This window comes from Pseudopodoces humilis, chromosome 1 (genome assembly GCF_049639895.1).
Source record: "Pseudopodoces humilis isolate 2021_Gansu_Grassland_sample_001 chromosome 1, ASM4963989v1, whole genome shotgun sequence".
Lineage (NCBI taxonomy): Eukaryota > Metazoa > Chordata > Aves > Passeriformes > Paridae > Pseudopodoces > Pseudopodoces humilis.
In genome coordinates, this window is record NC_142200.1 from 11710421 (window position 1) to 11738344 (window position 27924).

General features: G+C 44.0%; 1 protein-coding gene across 4 annotated transcripts in view; it reads right to left on the minus strand.

The window, feature by feature from the left end:
- Positions 1 to 6472: 6472 nt before the first annotated feature.
- ZHX2 (zinc fingers and homeoboxes 2) overlaps positions 6473 to 27924 on the minus strand; it is a 73686-nt gene continuing 52234 nt past the window's right edge. For all 4 annotated transcript variants that reach the window (XM_014257056.2, XM_005516932.3, XM_088052009.1 and 1 more), the window contains 2 exons: positions 12868 to 15553; positions 6473 to 7724 (listed from right to left, as the gene is read on the minus strand). In XM_014257056.2, coding sequence (XP_014112531.2) covers positions 12872 to 15370 — 2499 coding nt within the window. In that variant the 5' untranslated portion in view covers positions 15371 to 15553 and the 3' untranslated portion in view covers positions 6473 to 7724; positions 12868 to 12871. The remainder of the gene's footprint in view (positions 7725 to 12867; positions 15554 to 27924) is intronic.

The following is a 27924-nucleotide window of genomic DNA, read 5'->3' on the forward strand; positions in this document are numbered from 1 at the left end:
ATGTAAATCAACAGCTTTTGCCAAAAAGCTGGGATGAGGAGGAGCTGAAGCTGCACATGGCCACAAACTGTGCTTTGGGAGAGGTAGGAACTGCTCTTTTTCAGAAGGGGTGTCAACACTATGGTGAAAATTTAAACACCATGTAATTTTGCCTGATGAAGGTCAGTGCAGCAGCACCTGCAGATATCCTGAATTAGTGGGTTGGGCTTTTACTGAGCAAAAACACCTCTCCTGCTAAGGGCCACTTGGAAGTTATTTGTAAGTAAAGGAGGAAAGCTTAATCAACCTGTATGACTTTAGTTCCTGAGTCACTTGTTAAAAAAAAAAATAAAAATAAATCACCTAAATGGTTAAGTAGGAGTGGAGGTATAAGAGACTCAACAAAATAGGCCAAATACATTATCAATAAACCTATTCTGCTGCTGCCTAGTTGAGGATAAAGTGCTGAAGACATTGTTCAGTGCCACCACCTGCTCCCTCAGATAGAGGAGTACTTCACTTTTGATTAGATGCTGAAATTCCCTTGAAACTCAGCCACAGGGTGTGATTCTTGGGTGTCCCATGCGGGGCCAGGAATTGCACTCAATGATCCTGATGGATCCCTTCCAACTCAGCATATTCTATGATTCTACGAAAGCAAAATCCTCCCAGAGGAGGTGATTTGGAGATAAATTCATGTTTGGCAAAGCCTTGTCTGGGCTGTGGGGCTGTGATGTTCCATGGTGGCAGCAACCCCACCCTAGGACAGTGCTGAACACAATGATACCACGGCACTTTGTGGCCAGCACAGTGCTTGGTCCAGTGTCCCCTCCTCAGATGGCACAAAATTGCTCTCTGTGAGTCCGAAAAGAGAGCGGTGATGTCCAGGTTCAAGTGCAGGGCAAGTGTGAAGAAAACAAAACAAAGATTCAGCAGCTTCCTGTGATTCAGATGGGCAAAACTCCCACACTGGAGGACAAAACTGCGCTCTTTGGAGAAGTGCTTATCGTTCTTGAAGCTGGCACAGCAAAGCGGAGCAGTCCATGCTTCAAAAAGCAAAGTAATTAATTCTCCTTGCTCTCAGCCGCAGCAGTCTCCGATATGCAATGCTGCACTGCAACCAGGCATGGAGCAACTTTCTTCCCAATCAAAAGAAGTATTCATTTTTTTGCTCTGATACAGCAGGGTTGGTCTTCTCTTTAATATTAATGGAGACAATGTCTTCCTTGCCTTTCCATGACCTTCAGTGTTTGTGCTTTGTGCTAAAATTTCCATTCCCCCTCCCTATTCAAAGGCTGGCATTAAAAGGAAAAAAAAAAAAACCAGATTAAAATTCCTTTTGTTTAAATCCCTGATAAAGGAACCTTAGAGCATGCCAGCCATCAGATACAGGGATAGGTTTTGTCTTGCACTCCTGGCTCTGGACTCTTCACCTAGGCCATGCTGGGACAAACCTCTGGACCCTCACCCCAACACAAGAGCTCTTTGCTTGCCGTTTGCTCAATTGTAGTTAAGGTATGGTGGTAGCTGAGTCTGGGCTGGAGAAGTTTGGAGCTGTGCTTCTTAACCTGTGGTATTTCTACTCACCCTCTGTAAAATGGGGCTGATAGTGCCAAAACCTCTGGCATCCTGTTTCTGTGGCAGATGCTCCAGTTGTGTCCCCTTGCTCTTAGCATGTGCAGTGGCCATCTCCAAATGTGTCACAAACAATAATGAATAACTAGACCAATTAATCAAAATTAGTGCTGATGTAAATTCCTGCCCCAGCTGAGATGACAGGGACTGCTGGGGTTATGGGCGGACTTAAAAAGCAAAGTACGTAAAATTTGAACATCTAGGTACAGATATATGTTACATGCCACTGTGTGGCAAAATGCCTTTTGGTATTACGGATTTGGTGTGAGTGGTTCAGGGAGGCCAAAGAGGCTGAGTGGTTCCATGCTTCTTGGTCTGAGAAGATAACAATGCTCCTTAAACCATGAGGAGTTTAATTGCATGTTCTGATGTGTTTATAAAGAACCCCTTGACATCTGTGACTTCCTACGGTAACGGAAAAGGATGGGGGAATCTTTCTGTGTGGGAATAAAACAGCAGCTGCAGCAATGACCAGAAATGCTACCCAGGCTGGGGGGAGCACCTGGCACCTCCCCCTGGGGTCCCCTGTGCTGATTTTGGTTGTGGTAATTTTCTTTACAGTAGCTAGTTTGAGGGTATATTTTGGATTTGTGCTTCATTGAGTTGAATATGGCAAGGTCCCTTCTAACTCCAACTACTCTATGAGTCTCTAATATCCCAAACCATAGGTCATCCTCAGCAATAAAAGCTGGGGAAGAAGGAAGAGTGGGATGTTCGGAGTGATGGTGTTTGTTTTCCCAAGTCACTGTTAGGTGTGGTGGGGCCTTGTTCTCCTGGAGATGTCTGAACACCTGCCTGCCCATGGGATGTGGTTAATGAATTCCTTGTTTGCCTTACTTGTCTACATGGCTTTAGCTTTACCTATTAAACTGTCTTTATCTCAACCCATGAGTTTTCTCACTTTTAGCTTCCCAATTCTCTTCTTCATCCAGCTGAGGGGGAGTAAGTGAGCAGTTGTGTAGGGCAGAGGTGCCAGCTGTGGTTAAACCACACCACCACCCAAAATGGGTCTCTGGGAAAGGAAAATGGATGATGTTCAGGGAGAGACTTAAAGGTGGAAGGAATTAAGTCAGAATGGTGAAAGCTTTGCCTGGAGGGCTGGGCTGGAGAAGACACATGTCCTGGCAGGATTGTGTGGAATGAGGGTCTCTGAGAATCTCCAGTCCCAGGATGCTCATTTCTGCCCTTGTGCCTTTGCCCTTTGTGGAGGGAAAGGCTTTGGGTGAAATGCTTAGAAATGCCAATGAAACAGCAATGATTTGATACAAATATAAAATTAAGCTTCCTTGCTGGGAAGTCAAGACTAGGCCAAGCTGAGCTCAGCTCTTGCCTTTAACACATTTATCCAGCAGTCTTATGAATACCTACATACATCTCAGTTTCTCTGACAAAAAACTTGGGTTAATGCTATTATTCCTTTAGTTGTCTTACTTGCAAAACTAATTATTTTTTTAGATTAAAATTGCTGCACACTATATTTTGCATGATATATTGCACTGAGATGATCCAGATTTTAAAGAAAGATTAAAAAAAAAAAAAAAGAGGAAGGTGAGGGTGAGTTTGTGTACTGAGGAAACTACAAAGATGTTCCATTTACTGTGCCTGAGCCAGCTTGCTGGATGTGTTAGGTACATGTAAATTATGGTAATTTTGATATAATTGTAACTACCATTTTGGTGCATCTGGCTGAGGGAAATAAGAAAACCACAGACTCCCCTGCTTTTGCTTGCTGTGCTCAAGGCATGCTGTGTGATTTGCTCTGACAATTACCCGGTCACTCAGTTCTCACCTCTGTCCTAGCCAGAGCTTGCAATAATCTGATTGGGATATGGTTCAACTGCTAACACCTGAGGAACCCTGCCTGGTGCTTCTTATGCTGCTTTTTCATTCCTTCACTGCATGTCTCACATTCTCTTGCTTTTACTGAATGCACTCACGTTTCCTGCTGTATTAAGAGTATTTTCAGAGTTATGCTCAAGAGCCACAGGCCCCATTCATAACTGCTTTCCATTAGTCTCTGACCAAATGAGTACAGATTTCCCACTCAGGTTTCTCTTTTACCCAGCAGACAGTAAAAAAGTTTCATTTCCATCACTGGTGTGCTCTTTCCTTGTTAACAAGATCCCAAATGGACTTCCTACAATGCTGCCTTATGTGCTTCTGAAATTCATTCTTTTCCTCTTTCTGTGAACTGGTAAATTTCAGGATGCATCTTTTTGCTACCTAATATCTGAGGGGCTACAAGATGAAGAATGTTTAAGTGGTTAAATTTCTGCTGATGGAAAATATAATGCATAAATATTACTTTTATCTTGGTTGCCATTTTATCTGCATGTGTATGTCTCTGTTTAAGTTATCATCACATAATTATCATTATGCTCATAATCACTCAGGTTTCTTGTATAACCCCATACTTTCCTTCCAGTTTGTACTGGTCCACATGGTGCTGGAAGACTTCTTCCTAGAGTGATCGCTGCTGAGTTTCACCCTGCAGGTGCAGGTTTCTGGCACCACTCACTGGCTGACTTTCAGACTGACACATTAAATGAAATTCCCACAGGTCAGAATTGGAAAGTTGGTTAGAATGGTGCTACTGCAGAATTGTGATTGAAAAGTGATGATCTTTTTGTTCTTTTCCTTCCTTAAAAACAAAAAAAAAAAGAGAAAACTGAACTGAATTATTTGGACTGCAGGGAGTTTACAATTGCTTAAGTTGCTCCCCAAAACGTTCCCAAGGCTTGGTTAAATGTGGCTTTGAGCCACCTGATCTAGTGAAAGATTATCCCTGGCAAGTGCAGTGGTGATGAGATGATCTTTAAAGGTTCCTTGTGATCCAAACTATTCTGTGGTGCTCTTCTCTGTTGTCTGAGCAGTCTCTCACTATTCACATTTAATAAGGCTTTTGACATGTCTAAATTGTGCCCCCAGATCTCTAACACTGGTAAAGAGCTTCCCAGCATCTTATGCACCGAGCAGAAGTAATGTGTGTATATAATGAAAATCCATCCTCTTGTCAGCAAAAATCGGACAAAATTAAAAAGTCAAGGCAACCTAATTCAAGTCATTACCGATTTCCCAGTGACAGATTTTTCTACAAGCCACATTTTAGTCTTGTACAAGTTTAAAAATATGATTTATTTTTATTTTCTGTTTAACTAGATTTCTTCTGATTAGAAAATTTCAGCACTTAGGTGTTAAAAATGCATTGTGGAAGACATCAATCAACACCTGAGCACTGGGGCCTGCTGGTGCTGGGGGACCCTGCCCAGGAAAGGCTGTCCTGAGCCGTCTCCTCGCTGCAGGACTTTGCCAGGACAGGCCCTGCCCTCCGTGGTGCCAGCACCAGGCTCCGGGGAAGCAGGGCTGTGTGGGAGGAAACTCGGTGTCAGCAGCCTGTTTTCATCGTGTGCAATGAAACCCCAAGGCCACGGCCGTCCCTACTGGCTGCCGTGCACAAACAATGTCCCGATTGTCCGTCGCCGCTTGGACTCTCCTAGAAGCACAGTCACTGTGTCTGTATTAATTAAAAACAAAGCCTGCTTCCAGTGCCCAGCTCCTGAACCCATTCTGGCAGCCACACTGAAGCAGCCTCTGTGGGGAGCTGGGTTGCTTGAAGCTCAGACAAAAAGGGTCGTGGGCTCGGCTCTTCTGGGCTCTGAAAGTTTGGTACCACAGCACGACCTGCCCGCACAAACCCCCTCAGTGCTGCCAGGCTGCCCACGCTGGCAAAGGCTGTGCCGGGCTCAGGCCAGCCTGTGTGCTGGGGGACAGCTTCAGACTTATTATCTGCGTAATGACAGACTGCAGGGCCACTGCTATTGTTTTATTTGAATTGCAGAAATCTCAAAGAGCCCCAGTCTTGTGGCCTAATCCACTGTATCTGGGATGTACAAATACAGAAAAACCCAGGTGGGTCTTGTTCCTCCTAAGCTCCCTAGGAGCACTGCTAGTTAAGCAAAGTAGGTCAGTGCTCCAAACACACAGATGTAAAACACACATCAGACTGGAGAGATGCAAACTGGATTATTAAACCATCAAGTGGCTGTTAGAAACTTCCTAAGCGCAATTAAAATATTACCATCCTTTCATACAAGCAATGGAAACTAAAGTGGCAATTAGTTTCAGTTACAGTTTTGGAGTTCTGGACAAGCATCTTCAGATGCTTTTTCTTTCTGGTCACCTGATCTGTACATCCATGACTGCACAGGCATCTGCCTCCACCCTGCAGATGAACATTTGAGCTGTGTGTGATGGGACAGGTGCATGCTCCCTGTCTGGCAGCTTTTGTGCAGGGAGCAGCTGATGTCACCTCCACACCTTTTGCTGCTGACTTGTGACACACAAATGGAGCAAGCGAAGTGCTGCCCCATCCACTCACTCCTCTTTAGCAATGGGCCAGACAACTTTATTGCAAGGGAATTAACTTGTTGCCACTCACTGCAATTCTCCCTCTACACTATGTTATATGTTGTGCTGATGATTAATAAAAATAACTATATATAGGTGAATCACAGGGGTGATTTCATTCATTCATTGAGTTTGTGTATCTGCAATCAAAATAAAAGGTGTTCCCCAAAGGCTTATTCCCAGGCACTATCTGTGTCCCGCCTGCAGGAAAGTGCTGACTGACACGGGGCAATAAACTTTAGTATTCATGGAGTTCACTTTATAATAGAGTTAGTATCTGCCAAGTCAAATACTGCAAAACCAGTAAAACCCTCACTGCAGCTCTAATGACATGAAGTTCCTGTGCATAAAGTTTGGGCTGAGGTTGGGTGGGGTTTGATTTTTTTGGGTTTTATTTATTTATTTTAAAGAGGGGGGAAAAAAAGAAAATAAAAAAGAGTTGAGAAAAAAGTTAGCAAAATTTTTAGCCTTTGTTTTATTGAGTTACAACAAATGAGCAACAAGTTAGAAAAGTTGGGTTTATTCAAACTCCCTAGCATCGCAGCGTACTGAAAGGTGGACAAGTTTTCCAGCCCAGCTCCTCAGACAGCTCTTGCACCCAGGCTCCTGCTCTCCCTCCATTCCCTCCTCACACATGCACAGACAGACATCCCCACACAAATCCAAATTAGCAGTATTTGAAAAAAAGTGCACTCAGGAACCTAGGAGTGATCTAAAAATTTAGTGGCAAGGATTAATAAGGAACTTCTGCTGTGCGCTACAAGGTCTAAAGCTGGAGGGCAGGCTGCTGGTTATGGTGTCCATCGCTGTACCAGACAAAGAAACACAAATAAGTTTGGATTATGAAGCATCCTAATTTCCTCATTTCAATCCCTCTGGGAGTTGTACTGCATGTTTAAACAAAAAGTGCTAAAAAAAAGGACCCCAAAACCAAACCAATAATCAATTAAAGTCATTCCAGCCAAATCTTCAGAGACCCATAGGTGGGGCTGGCTGGTGAAAAGTGAAGTACAGGAGCTGGAGAAGACTTGCCTTGTAGGAGCATGGAAAAGCAGAGATTTAAATACTTCAATCAGTAGCAGGTGGCCATAGAACAAAACAAAAAAGTCAAAACAACATAACAAAAAAAATCAAACCCCACTGCTCCAGAACATGTTTAACTGGTCTGAAATGTAAACTGGAGTGGGGATCTGGGCTCAGGTGTTGATCTGCACCAAGACAACTCCAAAGGATTGCAACTCTTTCTTAGAACACTTCAGGAAAAAAAAAACCAAACCTCCCTCCTCCACAAAAGACACTTCCCTCTCCCCAACCAACCCCAAAATTTCTCAATTGCATTATATGCAAGAATAACTTGCACCTATTAAAAAAATTAACAAAAATTCTTATGTTGTACAAATCTGTTGCAGTAGAGGAAGAGGCTGGGCAGGAAAGTGGGTGGGAGAGAAACTAAGAGAAAACTATGTACAAGAACCTTTTCCTTTTTCTTTCTTCTCTTTTGCAATGCAGTAGTAGGACTTTGGCACTATCAAGAATTCCATGACGACGCTCCAAGAGAGTATTTCTTACTGTGCCTCCACAAGCACAGTTTGAGACCTGGAGTCACAACACACTCTCTCACCCAGGCAGGAAAATAGAGTTTTCTTCTATTTTCAGACAGCATTTCCCCTTCAACATCAGGACAGTGCAGCTGAGGAGTACCCCTGCAGAAATTATAACAGCAGCATATTATTTTTTAAGGCACTATGAACTGTTTGAACTATGTTACTACAAACTGTTAACTATGATGAGATCTGGTTTATATCCCTGCACATATGGTAACACTATTTTGTGTTAGCTGTACCCTGAGGCCTATCCCTATCACAGCCTCATGTGGTAGGGTGTTGCATTTTTGCTGCATGTAACACCCAGCTAATAATCCCCTACAGACTTCCAAAGGGATATACGGTCCAGCCTTGGCTCCGGCAGATTCTCACACTGACTCAAAGATGATGCATGCACACGTTTGGGGCAACTACTTTGCAACCACAGGACAGACAGTGCTAAAACCAAGAAGACTTCAGGTCTTTCTCCCCCAGTAAATCCCCTCGAAATACCTTTTGTTTTACGTGATTTTTGAAAATTATACAAACTAAAAGACAATGGAAAAAGTTGGATGTGCCTGTGCTCTGCAGAGCAACTTCCTGGTTCTGCTATGACTCCTGCAACCTACATAAAGGTTCCACAACCAGAGATTAAAAAAATGACCTCTCAAAACCCAACCTTCAAATAGCCACCAATTCACACAGATCACCAGTTCCCAGCAAAAAGCAAGAGCTCTATGACAGGGATTATGCTCAATTTTTCCACACTGAGGTGTGAATGTGCAAGAAGTGCAAACATCCTTTTCACCCACCACCCTGCAGCAGTGCTCACTGAAACCTGAGCTAACTTGTTATTTCACACCTCTTATGGATGTTGCTATCTGGTCTGCTATTTCCCACAAAAAGAGTGAGCTCTATCTGGCATCTGCAATGCAGTCAAGCTCAGGAAAAGGCCATAGGCTTGTACCAACATCAAGGGGAAAAGTCCTTCCCCCACCCTTGAGACCTTCCCACACAGACCCCTGTTCATCCTGACTCACTGGAAAATTTTAATTGCTGCACTGGGTTTTGCTTCTCCCTCTGCAATCTTTCATTATATTAGAGCTTGGGTCTCTAATGCACTTCACTTGTTTCAGGGGAAAAAGCATGTCCTCCCTACTTCAGCCTCATTCCATCAGATGTTTTAGGGTGACCTGAACTCTGCAAAAACGACTGGTCAATCCATGCTAAGTTACTTCAGGATGCTGACTTGGGGCCCAGCACCAGTAGCAGACACTGCTGAGAGCTTTTCTAAACAGAACCCTAAGCCTCAAGAGAAGTGAGAACCTGGGCAGAAAGTGAGAAACTCCAGTGATGTTCACTTTTAGTGGTTTCAGATGCACTGGGTCACTGGCAAACAAGTGATCTCGGCTCCTGCAACAGTGCAGAAGGGGCTGGAGATGCCAAGAGGACCCAGCCTACCTCTGATGCTCAGAATCATGCATTCAGCAGATGCAATGGATGACTGCCTTCAGGCCTCTTTTTTTCCTACTGTGCAACCTTCACACATGGTTTGACTTTGGCAAATCTCCACAGAGCAGCGGTCACAGCCATCAAGATTCAGGATGTTCAGCTCGTTCCCACCATGAGCCACAGGCTTTGGTGCCTACATCTTGCAGGGCTCATGCTTAAAAAAGGAGGTAATGAAATAACTCCAAAAAAAGACAGTTTACTGTGGAAAGATGGTGATGGGGGAAAAAAACCAAATCATTCTGAGAAAAACCAAAAGCTCTGATCTTGGGAAAACCCCACAGGGAGACAACACTGAAGAAAGCCAGCAGAATCTGCCAAACGCTGGGATGCTCTGGTCCTGCTCTCCTCTCTGAGCTGTAGTTTGCTGTATTTAATTCAGATTAACCAGTTTCTGTTTGTCGAGTTTGCACAGAGGAGGACAAGGGAGCTAATTCTGACCTGTGCTGTAGGAACACAGGAACCTCTCTACTGATGGAAAGGGAGCTAAAGCACTCTCTTGACAGAGCAGTTGGGCCTCACTACAAGAGGGACACAGAGCTCCATTAGAGTCTCAGGAACACTTTCAGAGGTGGCTTTAGTGCACCTTACAGAAGCACTCAACATCTGGAAGGCCCAGTACCCTATGGGGGCAGGCTCCCAGCCTCTCTGTTCAAGAAAGCTGACGTGCTCCATGGAATAAATCAAATTTTGCCAGAAGCTTCAGATACAGACTTAGTAACAGAGCCACTTCTTAGTCCCAGGATGGTATTGCAGAGCCTGGCACGGATCCTGCTCTCACAGAGGCCCAGTCCCTTGTGAAATTCCTTCTAGCTGCAGCAGCATCTGCCAAACATGGATCAGTTTCAGAAAAACTCCATTTTTTAAAGCATAAGGTCTATCTAGGCTGTAACACAAATGCTCTCTACATAGTTCCAAAATCTCCTAAAGCTACATACTGGAGAAGAGAGTGACTGAGATGGTCTGGAAGAACTGAGTTTTACAAAAGCCACACACAAATTCAGTCAAGAAGGTATGGAGGTAAATCACCAACAAATATTCATTTTAGACTACATAGATCAAGCTGGCAAAACAGCAACACCAGGAATATGAAATGAGCATGCTTCTGCCTGATGCATAGTTCAGCAGTGAAAGACTCACACATTAAGTGTGGCTGTGTGAGAGACAAGAGGAATCCCTTGTCAGCTCTTCAGTCCACCTCTTACATATGGTACCTGAGGAGCATGTTAAGAAAAATCCAGCTTTTATGACAACTGACAGAAACAAGCTCTCTGTCAGGTCATACAAAAGTCTCTGCTTTGGAGTCATACCCTGGATGTCACTTAGGGTAATACCTTGTTAATTTAACACCAAAGCTTTAGCTGAAAATTTCTAAGCCTGGCTGCCCAGTAAAAGCTTAGAAAAAGTAGCTGAGATTATTCCATGAGTCCCATCAGTGTGGGGTATAAAGATTCCAAATTGTGTGTCACAGCGACTGTGGCAATGCCTCCATGTGCACCACAATGCACAATGCACTTGCATTTCTCAGCTGAGACTTACAGGCAGAATATAAGAAAATTAGAAAGACTTTTTCAAGTCCACAGGCCAGCACACTGAGAAACTGGCAAGGAGCAGAGGACAAAATGTCCCTCTGACCATTACTGCACACTCTTTGCAGCACAGGTCCTGCTCCAGTGCACATTTCTCACTAGGTGTATCTTTACAGACAATCACTAGAAAGCTCCTCATCGAAAGGATCACTCGGCAACAGTTTAACTGAGATTAAAGTTCTTATAAAATTCCTCTCTGATAATACTTGAGCACCTCCAGAGCCATGAAGCTTCATGGTCAACATCTGTACCAGGGCACAGAAACAGGAGGTTCACTCCAACGTACCTGACATTGATCACAAGCACAAAAGCGCAGGCACCAAACCTATGCTGCTGGAAGAGAGCTGTTGCAGATCTTGGTTCCATAGTACAAGAGGTTTGTAAGAAACAGGGATTTCAGGCAACTCCCCCTGCTCCTGCCTTCCTCCCTATCACCTCTCTGAGGCCCTGATCTGCTCCCTCTCCTCAGAATCAATATTTGTACCTGGAAGAGGGAAATGTTCTGGAATAACAACACAGAGAAAAATAATCACTCAATGCATTTATTCATCACACATTTGACGTTAAAAGGCAGATCAGATCCTGGCTCTCCCTTCTTATGTGGCTGCAAAGCAGTGGCACCCCAGTGTGCCTCTGGCTGATGTTCCCACATCCTTCTTCCTTTAATCCCTGCCTTTGACACACAGGTAACACCTGTTCCTCACATCCCTAATTACCAACTTTTTCAAGGATAATGCAGTACAGTGCCTTGCAATGCAGTCTGAACCTTTAATATTTTGTTATATAGATGTTGTCAAAACATTTCTCAAGATTAGCTAACAGAATTCACAGATAAAAATAATACTATTTCAGTTTTTTTTGTTTTCAGCTCAGACAATCTTGGTCAAGTATTGCACACAGAGAAAGTGGAGTGCTAGCCCGCAGTGCTCACTACCAAAAACTGCACCTCTGTATCAGGTAGTTCAATCCAAGTACTGGTAGCTATAATATCAGAAGTCTTAAATACAAATGTGGAGGTATTTCTATCAGTCCTGACTTTTGTATTTCTTTTTTTTAAATTAATGCTAAAGTATATTTTACTTATTAGATACCAGAAAATTACTAATTTTCTCAAAGAAGTGTTCTCTCACAATGCAGGATGCTTTGTTTTTAATGCAGGATGTTTTTAATGCAGGATGCTGAGCTTTCTGTAGGATAAGCTCTAAAGCTGTGGTTTAAGGAAGCTCTGGTTTGGGAGAGACAGATCCATTATACTGAGCACAAAATGTTACAGGCTCCAGTGAACTCAATTCAACATGCAAGAAATACTGACAGTGCTCGATCCAGATTTACACCTGTGCAACTGTGATCAGAAACAGGTTTCAGCTCTCCAAATAACAAGTCCTTTCACACTGTGAAAGATCATATAACCTTCCCTTTAAAGCCAGGCTCTGCAGCTTGCTTTTAAATTCAAGATCCTGTGAAGAAGAGCTGCTAAACACCCACACAGCTTAGTCTCGGGCATTTCCTAAGCCTCTAGTGAGAGCAAGCAGAACAAAGCGGGACTGGAGAGAATTCTCACTTGCAAGAAGAAGAAAGCACATTTGCATGAGCCACTTCAGTCCCCCCCCCCTTTTCTTTTTTTGCTTGCTTTTGCATAAAGAAGCATCTGTGTCCTAGGCCCTTCCCCCAGTGACCTTTTGTTTTCAACATGGCAGGATGCTGCAAAGGAAGGACCTGAGATGCAAAAACAGGCACAGCCTCTGTTCAGTGATCTCTCACCAAGGGGAATATTAGCAACTACTGTTAGTTACTATTTCTTCGTGTGGCTCAGCCAGCATGTTTTATGTAAAGTGCTACAGAGGTTACATAGGTTGTTTTAAGACAGAAAGTTTAAAGGTTTAATCACTTGTTGCCAAAAAAATATAAATAACGAAAACCTCCATTATCCAGGACTTGACCCACAAGGAGACAAGAAACAAAGCAAATGGCACTAACCCCTCCTCTACCATGCAGTTGGCTTTAACCTACAAGGGGAATGGGTCTCCCTTTTGTTCAGGCATCCAGCAGGCACAAGCATCTGGCAGGGACGGGCTCCAGGGATTTACACTGAATCAGGGCTACAGAATCTGGAAGCACACCCCAGCAAAGGCAGGCTCAGAGAAACAGGGCACCCTCAGCATTACCTGTCTATACGTGGGAATTGTCTCCAGATATACTTTCTGAGTCCAAGTCTGCCAGCTCCGTGTGGCCCTCGGGGGCTGTTTGGCTCCAGCTGTCTGTACAGTCCGAGGCAGCGTCATCCTCGCCCACCGTCACCTCCACCCAGCTGACCTCTGCCGGCTCCTCGTTCTCCTCGCTGCCGTGGCCATCGTGGCTGTTGCACTCCAGCCTGTCCACACCCTCGGCTTGATTCCCCAACAAAGAGTCTTTCAGTGGTTCGCAGTCTCTTTTTGCTCTCACCACCGGCTTCCCCCCATTCTCTTCATTCAGTTTTTTGTGCTCCTGGTAATGCTGTCGAGACACCTCATTACCATTCTTTGGACTCTCACCGTGTTTTGAGGTCTTTTTCTGGCTTTGCTTGTTACGACCATCACCAGCATACTGCTGCTGGTACTGGTCAATCCACTTAAGTGACCCTGTTCTTAGCGAAGACCTGTTTTCCTTGAACCAGCGAACTATTTCAGTTCTTGTGAGCCCAGTCTGAGATGCTAACTGGTCATACTCCTGGGGTGATGGCCACTGGGTCCTTGCAAATGTGCTTTTCAATAGATGAATTTGCTCTTGTGTTTTCTTCAGTGTGGTGGAGGACCCAGATAAAGCACCAGGGAGTTGAGAGCTACTCAGAAGTTCTGCCTGGCTTATTGCACCATTGGGAGTTCCTTGATCCTTAATTTTTCTGTATGATCCCATTGAGTCCAAGACAGCTTGCTCCATGCTGTCCCTTATCTTTCTCCGCTCAGAGAACCATGAATCTATCTCCCTCCTACTCAGCTTAGTCTCCACTCGAAGCCTGTCCAATTCTCCCTGGGTAGGAAAAGAGCATTTTAAGAAACTCTCCTCAAGGGCCCTAAGCTGCTCTTGAGTTTTCTCTTTGAATCTCTGGGGAGTGAAATCTGTGTACGGGTGAAACGACCGGCCATGTCGCCCAGCTGAAGGTGCTATTTGATCTTTCCCTAAAGCATCACCAGGAATTTGCACAATGCCCCTCTGACTTCTGTACCTGTGGTCACTGAACCACTTCTTGATCTCACTCCTGGAAAGACCTGTTGCCTCTATAAGCCGGTAGACTTCTGCATCGTCAGGAAACTGGCTTGCCATGAAACTGGCCTTCAGCTCTGCTATCTGCTCCTTGGTCTTTTTCCGCTCGCTGGCCGGTGTCACAGGAACAGCAGTCAGCTTGGCAGGAATCTCAGGCACCTGAACTATGTGAGGACGCTTGGCCTCTGGGGCACTTGATAAGGTCTGTATCGTCCTCTTTTGCCCCTGGTTTGGGGCAACAGCAAGTGTAACTGGTGAACAGGAAACAGTTGAACCATTTGACACAGGAGTCAAAACCAGGCCAGTCTGGCCCAGTATCTGACAAGGCAAAGCTGTCTGTATGATAGGCTGTGGCATTTTTGCAGTTGCCAAAGGGGCTGGCAGGACAGTGATGGTCTGGGGAACTGCTTGGATAGTACCATTGAACATCTTCTTCCTTGCTTCCTCCACTTCTTCAGGAGACCAACTTATACCATGTTTCAAACGTTGTGTAGCAAACCAGATTCGGATTTGTTCTTCTGGATGTTTTGATGCTGCTGTCAGCCACGACAACTCTGCTTGTGTTGGGTAAGGAAACTTATTAAAGGAGTTGATCATGGTTGCATTAGTGTCCAGTGCAGAGTTGTATTTGGTGCTGTTCAGAGGGACTGGGACCTTGGGGACAAGGTTGATATTTGGTGGCAGCTGTACAGAGGGCATAACATGGGCTAACACATCATGGAGAAGGTCTCCATTTATACAGGCAATAGCTTCAGTGGCTTCAGTTATGATGCGGGGGAGAGCACCATCCGTGTGGTTTTCCATAACTCCCTCTTCTGACTTTTTAGATCCCTTCTTGGTTTCCCCTTTAGGCTTCCCCGGTTTCATCACTGGCACTTTGTTTGCACTGATTCCCCCATGAAGCGAATCATCACACTCTGCATTTTCTAGCCCACTGCTTGTGACAGTGCCATCGTTAGTGGTGGTCTCAATGGACTGCTCTAAAACAGTCTGATTATTGCGTTTAATTAATTTCAGTTTAAAGTTAGTCTCTCCTGGGTGGTATTTTGTGTTGTGGTCAGATAAAGAATCGTATTTTTTGGTTGTGAAGTTGCATTCAGCACAGACGTACAAGGGGTTGAGAATGACATTTGGATGCTGAGTGTCCACGTGCTCTGTGAATTCATTTAGGTTTTGTGTCGAGTAAGGGCAGTATTTACACTCATAACCGCCCTGGGGTTTCTTAGACTGATTTTCAGCTGGGGGCTTTGCCTCAACCACTTCGCAGTCTTTGACTGAGTTTTCTGAAGGCAAATTTTTTTTGGAGTCCTGCTGCAATGCACCAGTCCCTTTTTCTTTAGGGGTCTCCACGCCCTCGGCACCTTCCTGCTCCATCACTTCAGAGGTTCGCACCATACAGGGAGTTGTGGACTTCCTTTTGCTGGCCATGGCAGCTGCTGGCAGTGTGTCGTTGTCCCAAATGGTGACTTCTTTTAACAGGGTGAGCAACCAACTCACTAGATCTTGCAAACAGCTCCAAACTTCCCTGACTATTTGACTGTTTTGTTTAAAGAATTTCTGCCCTGGCTGTGACCATCAGCTCTGCCAGCAGACCTGTCAGCTGCATGACACCTGTGAAACAAAGCACATGTTGTTAGGCACTGATCAATACAACACAGATTTAGCAGAAAGCCACAGCTCAAGGTGTGTAAATTTGCAAGGCACGTGCATATTTTGGATATTGCTGAATTCTTCCTCCTCTCCGTCATTATTTTAAGAGTCAAAAATCTCCCCACAAAGAATAAAAGCAATGGGTAATTAGCAATGAAGTGCACCACAGGAAGAAAATGACTGGAACAAATAAGATGAACAGACAGGGGATTTTAATTTCCACTAGACTCAATATGTTTAGTTAGGAAAAGAAGATACTGCTATAAATACTGCATCTTTTTATAGAAGCTGCAATTCTATTAATTACTATTTTGAAGCCTGCAGACTTGAAATTGAGTGTGATTTATATTAAACTTAATTACTTCCCACTGTCACTTACCTTGTAAATATGTCTACTAAATGATTGTGGTTACTAATGATGGGTGATTTCTAAATAAAGCTATAGTATAAGATCTGTCTTGGTTGTAAAAGTAATGGCAGAAAGAAGAGTTAATGCAGATCAACACTTCTGAAGGTCTGTGTTTTGAGAAAAGGTGGGCTCAAAGAAACTGTAGCAGGAAACTACAGCAGAGTTGTGGAGGCCTATCAAGTCTTTTCCAGAAGAGAAGTTTCCTTAAAACACCGCTTGTCACTCAACATTGACAGAAATAGCTACCAAAGGCCATGGAAGCCCTCAGATTCCTTTTAAACAAGATCCCTTCCTGTGACCCCACTGATGGAGTCCCAACTTGTGCATGTCATTCCCTACAGAATTAAAAAAGCCAAACCAAAACATTTTAAAGCTTTATTTTTATGCTGAAGCACTTTTTAAAGTTCCCAAATGTGAGAATTCTGTAAAATGTAATTTTTGAAGGATTTGAGGCAAACATCAGTCAGAACAAGCACAAAGAAAAATTACACCACCATTTTTAGGATCTACCTGCACTCATCAGGACTGGATGGAGGGAAAAAGAGCAATTTAGTTGTCAAAAGAGTTTCATTAATCAAAAATAAGATTAAAAAGGTCACTTCCCTATTTGACAAGATGCTTTTTTAAATATATCATTAATTCCAATTTTCTATTCTTCCTGATCAGATGGTCTCTGGCTTCATAATACTTCTATAGTCTTGACAGAAAATTCAGATTTAACAATCAAGAAGTTCTTGGAATTGAGTGGGAGACGCACTGGTGTTTCCGTCCTCCTCCAGTTTGTAAAGTGGAGATTTGCAGAGTGGGTCAGGCCTGCACTGAATTCTGCAGAAGTATTCTAAATGGAGAATTTGAACTAGAGATCCAACAGAAGATACCCCTACCCACTTCAGGGGGGACAGACTGGGTGATCTTTACAGATCATTTCCAAACCATGATCTCGTATCTAACCAAATGTCCACTTCCTTATTGTGAAGATTGTAAATGATAAGCTGCATCCAGATCCGAAGACACAACGATCTAACAAAATAAAATATCACTTCAGTCCCATCGGACACATCCAACATCAGCAGACGCTTTATAACCACCTGAGTGCTGTCCCTGTATCTGCTCCTCTTGCTTGAGCCTTGGCATGAGAGAAACTGTGAAAGCAGCCACCAGCTTCTCGGCTGTGTTTGCAGCTGAGGAATACTCTGCAGGTCTCCAGAGCATAGTGCTGCTCTGCCTGTCATATATCATACCATTCCTGTACATATGGAAACTCAGAGTGGTATACTGCCAGAGGAAGCAGCTCCAGCTCTACGCACTCAAAGCCCAGCATGAAGCAATTCCCCGTACACAAAACACTCCATGTGCAAATTTGACATGCAACACCTTCACAGTAAAACTCAAGCTGTGCAACCCCAAACACACCATGGAGAAGACCCCATGCAGACACTATTTACTATGGTGCAGATGCCTCTGCAGAACTGCAGGGTGCTTTGTGTTCACAGCCACTGGCACCCCTGCCCCTCCCAGCCCTGACACAGCCCAGGCATGCTCCTGCACACTTGGTGAAGCACAGAGCATCTGGCTGACTTTCAAGGGTGCATTTAAGCTCCAGGTGCTTCCCTGGGAAACACAGCATATTTGCTGAGCTCTGTGAAATAGGGATGGGACTGCCCACAGGCTTATAGCTCTGCCTTGGTCAGGATGACCCAGTGCTATTCCCCCTTAACCTAGGACCACCACCATTGTCACCACCACTCTTCAAAGCATTTGTCTGAGCCAACATTTCCTTTTCTTTTTCTTTCTGCCTTTTAATGATAAACAGAAGAACAGCGCCAAGGATGCCTGGTTTTCTGTATGTTTGTGCTGATTGACCATTAAACTGGATCACACTGAATGTTCTTCATGATTTCCACATATGCCTTCAAAATTCCCCTTCTACTTCACCTCACATTTGTCTGTCCACAGATATCTTGGCTGTGATCTGTGACTTGCTGCATCCCACCAGAGGTGGGATCCACAGCTAGAGACAAACAACTGTCCCAATGCCCATCTTCCTGATCACCTGTTTTCAACTGTGCTGGCAGAAAATTAGTTAGCTTTGAAGCTTCTTCCCTTATACCAAATTTGTCTGAAACAGGCCAAAAGATGAGAGACAGGGATAGAATAGGGTCTGTAAGTCCAGCTGGTGCTGGAAACAGGGTGAAGGTGATCAAGTCATCTCACTCCTCCCTGTAGATCCTGTAATATTTGTGATACTGACTTAGATGAGGGAAGAGAGGTGCCAGGCAGTGTCCTGGGCCAGGGTAATGAAAATGGAGCCATGGCTCCTGGGATGCTCCTCTGAGTTCTGCTCTCCCTCCCAGGCCACAGCTGCACCTAGTGGTCTGCTCCTGTTTTAATGTATGATTTCATGCAAAATTCATGTGGCAACATCAGCAAAAGAAAGAAAATTTGAAGGACATCAAAGACAGAGCAAGGCTTATTTATATTTCACTGAACTTCCCCCTGCCTCCACAGGAAGAAAAAGCTAGGAACATAAAGGAAAGTGATGGAAGAGGAAGAGTGGAGAAGGAGAAACACTAGGTTACAGCTTTGAATCAATCAAAGGTTTTTTAAAAGTCAGACTAAATGTTTTGAATTCCCCAGTCTCTAGAAGCTCAGCAAGCTCTCTGCTGCACCAAGCTCCCAACTCTTCTCAGGACAGGAGGACTGGTCTCAAACAAGGATGCTCCAATACAAAGGAAGGGCCAAGGTCCCTTCAAAACATACCTAAGTGTGTGGAAAGATGAAAAATTGTCTGCTACAGTTTTTCTAGAAAATTGTACAGATTGTTGCTTCTCTTCCTTCTTAATTTCCACAGAGTGGTTTTCTGCATGTCTAATTGCTGGCTTTCTAACCCCCCACTTTGAGTAGCTTTTTTTTTCTGCCACATGAGAATCACGATGCACCAAAGAAATCAAGCTCAAGTCAAATGCTTCTTTTTAGAGGTCAATTAAAGTAATAAATGACTTTTAGTCTAAGATGTATAGTCTTGGGCACTCATAACTAGCTACAGACTGTCCCTTTGACCCACACCCTAAACGATGGGGAGGAGAAGCTCAACACTTACCCGAGCAAGAAGGATTTATTGGGATCTCCATGCAGTAGCTCATCCAGGACCTCAGTAAGGATGTTGTTTGGGATAAAGCAATACAAGGTTCCAAAAGAGGGCTGGACTCCCCCCCCAGACACATCCTTGGGAGGTGCATCATATACATTTGCAGGGACTGCCACAGCTCATCCCAGAACATTAGAGAAAGCATCAAGAGTATCTCACAGCTTTCAAACATGAGCCACTTGCCAGAAAACCAAAGCCCCAGCAGACAGCTTTAAATATGCAGCGTTGCTCCAGTCAAAACTGGTAAATGATGCCACTTCAGCTCCTCCAATGCAATGGCTTAGCAATCCTGATGGGAACCTGAGCTGCACTTTGTCTCCTGAGCCCTGTCCACAGGACATGCATTCCTTCAAGCGGCAAAATCCACGTCTGATAGTCAATGTGGGGCCGCACCACAGTCACATCAACCTCTATCCTTACAGCTGGTCCTCTTATCCTTATATTTTGTTATGGGCAGGACCATGGACAAATAACCTCTTTTTTTTGGGCTGCTGCCACTGTGGAGTGCCCACAGTGCAGGGTCAGCAGCTGCCTTGTGAGCTCACTGTGTACTCACCGCACATGGGGAGGGAGGACTATCCTGATCCCTCCAGCTCACCTGCCACATCTCTTGTTTGCCTCCCCATACTGCAGGGGGTTGAAAGGAAAAAAAAAGAAAAATCTCATTTTTTGAATTTTCTTTTTAAATGAGCAAATACACAAAGCAGCAAAAGGCAACCAGGTGAAAAACAAAAGTGTTTGGCTCCAAGCAGAATCTGTCATTGTGAATGAGGTTGAAACCAAACCACAGAGAACCTGTGTGCAGGAACAAAAACTTTCCATTTGCTTTGCTTCAGCAAAGCCATCCAAGACAGGAGCACACAAGTCAGAAATGATGCCTTCTTTTAAACTTATCTCTCCAAAAGTGTGCCACAGCACTTATGATTGAAGCCCTAACCAGTCTTAATTTCTGAAATTTGTTTAAATAATGAAATAATCCAGCCACAGTCCTTGCATCTGACAAGAGAATGAAGTGGGATCTGTGCATGACTGAGGAAATGCCAGATTTCCTATCTGGTCACCTGGCCCCAGACTGGGGAAACTGCAGAGAGTCACACAGGAAAAATAAACTATGCTTTTAGGCCTGGCTGGCACTGGAAACTGCTTGCCTGTGGAGCAATGCCACCTTCCATCAGCATAAGGTAACTGTACAGCTCAAGCTAGGGGACGATGAAAACAAATCCAAAAGTTTTCTCTTGCTGAATACTGAAATCTTTTCACTTTCTCCCATCTTTAACCTTGTGCACACAGCTAAATTTTTCACCCTACTTCCACCACAACAAAAGGCAAATATTTGGGTAGAAACTGAACTCCTTTTCTGCAATGCTGTTCCCACAGGCTCCTCCAAGGTGGTGGCAGAGCAGGAATTCTCCACCTGGACACAGCTCGGTTGTACAAAACATCACTCAAAACCCCACGAGCTGTGGCTGGGGAAGTGGTAGGGCAGGGGGGAGACAGGGCAAGATGCTGCTTGTTTTCGCTGTCTAAAGACAACCAAATTTGAAGATACATCAAATTAAAAAGCATGGAAAACTTCAATTTTAGCAGAAAGGAAAAAGTGCATCAGAAATATCAATGCTTTGTGCTGCATTTCACTTTCAGCCAAGGGCTGGAATAAAGTAAAGAGAGCCTGAAAGAGGTTGAACCTCCCAGGCAGTGCAAATGGATCTTTACTTTTCACAGATAAACCTTACTTTTTAAAAACAAACAAACAGAAAAACCCCAAACACGTGGGGGACATTTGTGTAATTTGCCAGTAAAATATTTTTTTTTATTTTTTCATCTTGCTGCATTGTTTGCTCTGCCCTGTGCTGGCAGAGAGTTCCCAGCACCTGGCCTCATTTGAAAATGAACAGTGGGAAAACCACCAGCATGAGGATAACTGCAAATAAGCACACAAATATATAGCAGTGCTCATTTGCAAGGGCTGGCTGATGTTTGAAGAGGATGGAAACGTTTTATTGCTTTACTGCTTAGGAGCTCAGTCTCCACAAACAGCGTCCTCTCTGCTACACAGGACAAGCAACAGCAAATTACACCCTTGTAATTCAACACCCACAGCCCCCTTGTCTGAACATGACATTTAACATCACAAAGGTAAAAACTCCTCCATAGCGCTTTCCCACGCCCCTTCCCCAGCCTGAGGACACAGCAGAAGTAACAGAGGAGGTATACAGCACAGAGCTCACTAGCAAGGACTTGCTGGGCACAAATTGTCCAGTCCTGGGTTCTTCTGGAATATCATCCCACATTATCTCACAGTAAGTGGATCTCAGCAGACCTCAACACAGCTGCCATGCTCTGCCCTTGGACACCAGCCAGGCCCTGCTGATCACCACCCTGCAAACACTGCAGGTTGCTTTTAAAGCAGAGACACCTGCACCACCCTTTTTCCTGAGCTGAAGAATTTGCCAGCCTTTCCAAGACATGCGACCAACCACACTGTGATGGACCTCAGTGACTGCTCATTCCTGGATATCTTCAGTCATCTCCTCTCACAACCTTCCAAGCCTGTGGGTCCCTGACCTGCCCAGGATGCAAATGCTGTGTCCCTCTGAGCATCTTAACACTCAACTCCAACCTGTGTGGCAGCCCAGAAGTCTTGCTCAGGTTCAGAGTGGAGCAGAAATGAACTGATACTACTTGACAGCATCATAATCCTCCCTTGACCACCTACTCTTTGTCCACGAAGGCTGCAGCAAGGCAAACACAAGTGGCACAGGGCAGAACTGCCATCCTGCTCCCCCATCAGAGATGCTGAACTCACATTCATTAAAGATGTGGCAACGTTTTTCTCCTACAAATACAAGGATGAGAGGGGAGATACACGTTTCACGATGCAAAAAAGGGAACACGCCTAGGGTGATGTTCTTCCTTCCTTAGAACTGTTTTCAGCATGCAGCTGCTACAGTAATATCAAAAAGCACATCAGCTAGCACAGCAAAAAACATGCTGTTGCTCTCCTCTGTGATAAAACACTTAAAAACATTGCTTAATTACATACAGAAGAATAAGCGGAAGCAAACCAGGGCAAATAATTCCTGCATGATAGATTGGGACTCTAACGATTTACAAAAAAAAAAGAAAACCACAAAAAACACACAGAAAGAAAGGCAGGTTTTGTGAACTAGGGCAGAGCTTTTAAAACAGAATTTAAGTCAGACCAGCACAGAGCTCCAACACGTCTACAGTTTTTTGTAAGCTGAATAAACCCCAATTTAAGGGGGAGTATACAGTATATTGTTATAGCAAAATTTTTGCATACATGAAAAAATAAAATTGAAAGTTTGCATATGTTGGTGCAGACATTTCTAATTATAAAAAATTCCCACATAGATGTCTGTAACAGGATGCCATGACCATGAATATTTTTCTACAGGAAAGCAGCAATTAGTAATTTTTATTTCTTTTAAGGATGAGAGACTCACACCTTTCAAAGGTGATCAGCAAACCAAACTGCCTCTGGGACTCCTGACTTCTCCAGTAACATGCCCTGTGAAACTGGATGTCAACACATGAATGGGGGCAGAAGCAAACCCAGTGCATATCTCTGCCCTGCACCCCTCCCAAAGCACAGTCACTGAGAGACTCTAAAAACACAAAGATAAAACAAGAATCAGAAGTTTTGGTGGGCTGAGGGTAGAATGAAAGGGTTTTTAAAAGGCACCAACAGCTGTAGAAAATCCTGGAGAACTGCATGATGAAATTAATCATATGAAAGGTGCCTCTTAACATTAACAGCTCAGCTGTGATGTGACCACTGTGTAGAGATAGAAGAACTTTGAAAAACGCAGGTAATTTTGGGGGGAAAAAACCCCCTTTGTAGGTTTCACCAAAATAGGTTGTGTGGCAGCACCATGCAATAGGTTTACTTCAGAATACACTACTAACGGGCTGTTCTTTTTGAACTAAAATGTTCTCATTCAAGCTGCTGCTAAGCCAAAGATGTAGAGAAAATGGTGGAATGAACACAAGAGGCCAACCCCTTCCCAGAAAAGGGGAAGATGAACATTGCATGATGTGAATTTTCTATTACAAGTACCAAACTGCAATCACTGGCCTGTACTTTTTTCCCTTTTTTTAAATGCAGGCTTGCAGATCCAACTAGCTTTTTTGCTTTGTGAAAATATCTACTAGTGATTAGAAACTGCACTTTACAAACCGGTTCATGCCCTGAAAAAATACTTGTATTGTAGCAACAGTCACTTATTCCACCTAAGACAGTGGCCTTAATCTCGGTGAAAGTAGGAGATGGTCCCTCTCCAGGAGGGCACACACTGGAGCAGGAGGGAGAGCACCAGAGTGCCGACGTGGGGACAAAATCCAGATTTCCTTGCTTCCCAGCCACTGCTTTCTCCACAAGAAAAAGGGCTGGCAACCCACAGCTTGCACACAAAACGGGACATGTGGGTAACTGCGATTGCTGCAGCTCACACTGGTTTGTGAAGTTGGTGCAGTCTGGGAAAAGCTTTTTTTTTGTGGTGTGTGCTTCTGCCAGAGGCACGTGCATCCATGTCCTGCTGAACCTGTGACTTGGCTGGTGCCCTGATCTGGAGTCAGAGATGCTCAGGGACACAAAAGGACCCCAAATCCCAGTGCCACCTGACTGCACACTCCAAACCCAGAAGGTGATGGTGGATGCCCTGCTGAGGCCTTGCTCTCTCCCTTGGGAAGGAGAAATACAAACTGAGCTCTTCCAAGCAAGATGATGCACGAACAACCCATGCAAGGTACAGTCAGATCAGCAAATGTTCTGAACACCCACAGAGGGGCTGATCCTCTATCCAACACCCTCCACTGGCGGTTTCCAGGGGCAGCAAGCTCCAAAATAATAGTCATGTACCCTGTCAAAATAATCTCCTCTCATCAGTGGTGTATTTAGTGTTTACTCCTAGGGTGGATACTTGCATGTTCTGAAGAGAGAAATAAAGACCAATGCACTTCCAATGAGAGAAATAGAAATGCTATAAAAACATTCATTCTAATAAGTTTAATTGCTTGTCTGGGCAACTCATGGAGTTCTTGCCATTGGACAAAATTAAAGTCACTGGATATAAATAATTTTTCATATTGAGTTTTCATCCAGCATCATGTGGTAGGTGGACAAGAGACGCACAGACACAAAGTCAAAATTATCTGTAGACACTACCTTCAGCTTAGTGGGTTACACCCTGGATGCATCTGTCTTTTATGTTATGCAGAAAAGAATAGTTTATCCTGTTAGAATGTTCAGCTTAACTTCTTTTCAGATACACTTTAAAGAGCAGTATTTTTTCTAGGAAAGGGTGGGTATGTTAAAAGTAAGTATTCTTTGCTTAAAACAGTTTTTAGTAATAATTTATTTGTTTAGATCAAATATCTTAACAGCAACAACTGGTCCACTTTCTCCTTTGTGTCATCTGTCATTCCATAACACTGCCACCTAGACAAGGACCAGCTGTACACATTTCCAATGTATTATATATTATCATGTATTTTTTCTCTTCAGATTTATTGTTACTATAGAGACACTCTAAGTCGAATTCTTCCAAAGCAGAAAGAACACGAGCTGAGACAGAATCAAGACATTTGATTTTTTCACTTTGCTTACAAAACTCAAGCAACAGTGCAGAAGTTTTCCTGCTTTACTATTACTTGTATTAATAGTACTACTACTACTACACTACTTGTCTCCCTTCTCAAATCAAATTCTTCTGCTCTGGAAACCACAGCACCCTGCCTTTAAAAGTTTAGTGTTAACTTTTTCCAAATAAAATTATCAAGGCACTCCAACACTTTTTCAGGTGAATTGCAAAGGAGAAAACAAAATAAAAATCACATGCACATTCTAGGTGTCCCTTGTACAAGGCTGCAAGGTAGAAATGAGCTCCAAATTTCTCAAAAAAACCCCAAAAAACCTAAGAGCTTTCACTTCTCAAGAAATAGCCCCTAGTGTCCCACGCCTAGGCTCTGACACGTACATGGCACACACCACAGCAGGAAAAGGGAAAAAGCGCCCAGAGGACCTGATGGAGGGGAAGGACAGAAGGCTAAGGCCACAAGACTGTTTTGGTGACCACTTCTAAGAAGTGTTTCGATTTGAGTGTAAAAGGAAACAGAAGAAACTTCTGTCACCAGCATGTCATGTCTGAACGAGACAAGCAGTACACATACCTCTGGGAGGTTTGGGTCAACCCTATTTGTCCAATATGGGAAGCAGCCCTTCCATCAGCCTCATTCACCCCAACTGCAGTGCTGAAAGAGTCTAGGGAACTCCCAGTAGAGAGGAAAGAGCTCAGTAATTAACAGAAAACATTAGTAACCTGTGTGTCTATAGCTGCATAGCTCCCCATTTGACTCATTCACGATGTGTTAGAAAAACGCAGATGGTTTGTGATTTGTACCACTGATGAATCACTGTACCTCTTTCCTCCCTCCCCAACGGCTTCTCTGTGTATCTTCACGTTCCCCAATGAGATGCACAGATTGGAGGATAACATGCTACAAGCAGAGCAGCATAATGTCTCCTCCCACAGGTTGGTTTTACCTGTGGCCCACAAGCACTGCTGTTCTCTCCTGTCCCCATTTCCCTGTCCATTCGCCAACACATTGGTGAATTCAGCAGCTATCTCTTCAAGTTGTTTTGACTGACACTGCTTACTTACACAGCCCGAACCTCTGCACTACTGGGAAAAGCTTCAGTACACAGTGATTTTGCCTTATAAAACATCAGGTCTGGCTTATAAACTGTAACAACCAAAAATACTCATTTTCTGAAAGGAAGCTCTTGAGCTACAGTACCAGATGCTATTCAAAGAAGAAACCCAAAGCTGTGTTTGGGGTACAAAGATGTCTTGAAGCCTACCACACTGAATATTTGCACAGCAATGGAAACATTTCCACCTCAACACTTCCACAAGCAGGAATTTAAACACATCTCTTTCAAAACAAGACCACTCCTGGAAACTGCCACACGACTTTTCACAGGACCTGAACACCCAGTGACCTCCAAACTCAGCCAGGGGATACCAAACAAATCTGATGTCCAAGGCACTTCAGGGCAGCTCCAGTTTTAAGCACACAAAGAGTCAGCTGTTGGCCTTACAGAGTTCAGTGACCTGCTCCATCAGGAAACTCTTGTGATACAGATGAACCCCAACATTGCTAGGAAAAGACATGTCCTTTCTTGAACCTGACTTGATTTTTTCATGACTAATCTTCTAGCCAAGACAGAGACAAAAAGCAGCATGTGGGAAAGTTGGCTACTGCTGGTTAAGAGGAGTGAGATGCTAAGGAGAATTGCATCAGTCTGATCTCCTGGGCTTCCTGGTGATGAGCAGATTTGGTTCAACTGAGGGGCACTGCAAATATCATGCTGTAAATAATTTTCACTCACTCTCATCCTGTCGCATTTTACATTACCTTTTGTTGTGCTCTACTTGCTTAAAGGAAGGGCTGTTTTAAAAGTGATCTTGTATCAGACTGTGAAAAACAAGTTCCACATTTAGAGGCTTTCCTTCCCTACAAGCAGTGACGTGACCTCCACCCACCACGTAAAACAAGTATCTTTTCTAGGTCCCTTCCTCTCATGTAGGAGTCTGCCTTGGATAGTTAATGACCCATGGTGATCAGAGGATCCCACTGGTCCAGTATGTGGAGGCTTTACAGCTGTTAAGATACCTATGCTCACAGCAGGCTTGTGAGTTAAGGCACTGCTATTATTCCCATTGCTCAAATGGGCAATTAAGGCATGAAGAAAGCACAGCAGAGGCTTTGCTAAATGGCCAAGTCAGTCAATTTACAGCTTACTGCCGCTGAAACTGGGTATCAGAGTGCAAAAATCATGCCTTACCCAAGGTCTTCAGCAGGGCTGGAAACTGCATCGAGGTTTTTGGCTACTGCTCCAATCTCCAGTAAATTCAGGTTATCCTCCCAGCTCACAAGTGGAAAATATTTAACAGCGCCTGGGAAAATGGCTGGTACTCAGATTAAGTCCCAGCAAAAAAGCACAGAAGTCACAAAACCACCACAACTTTCACCAGGAGGTTTATGGGAGGAAGCAGAAATCTAAAGATAAAAGGTCTGAACTCCTCTGCCTCATTTCAGAAATCGCTCATTGGGCCAGGTGCACCTATACAAGAGAGAAGCTTCTCTACTGACGTTGCTAAATCTCCTCCTGTCCTTACACAAAATAAAAGCTGTCTTCCTCTGCAGCTGCTGCAAGGCCTATCATTAGCAAACCACACCAATTCCTCCTGGTCTTGCTTTGCTTGAATCCTACAATTCAAGAACTCTTCCCCTTTCCACTTTTCGCCAAAATTCTGTGGAAATAAAAGTATTTTAGGGATGGTTTCCATGTGATGAAGATCATCTTGGAGCAATCCCATCTCACACAAAGTCTGTGGGCACCATCAATACACTTGTTCCCTTCTCTCTCTGGAGGCCCTGGATGAGTTGAGCCACACCATTTTCAGTCAAAAGCATACATTTTGTTCTGATTGCTGGTGATGCAAGCTAAGCATTCCTAGCATGCATCACATTATCTCTTGGTCAGTTCCTCAGTCAGCTCCGAGGACAAATCCTGAAAAAGCAACCATCTAAAAGATACTTAGTTACACTGCTGCTATGCCTGTGATTGCTGAAGTTGCTTTATTACATCTGCTGTACTTCATCTCTTGCAATTCCCACTCAGATCATCCCTACACATAACTTCCTCTTTATTACCTTCAAGTTTTATCTCAGCACTTTGATTTCCAA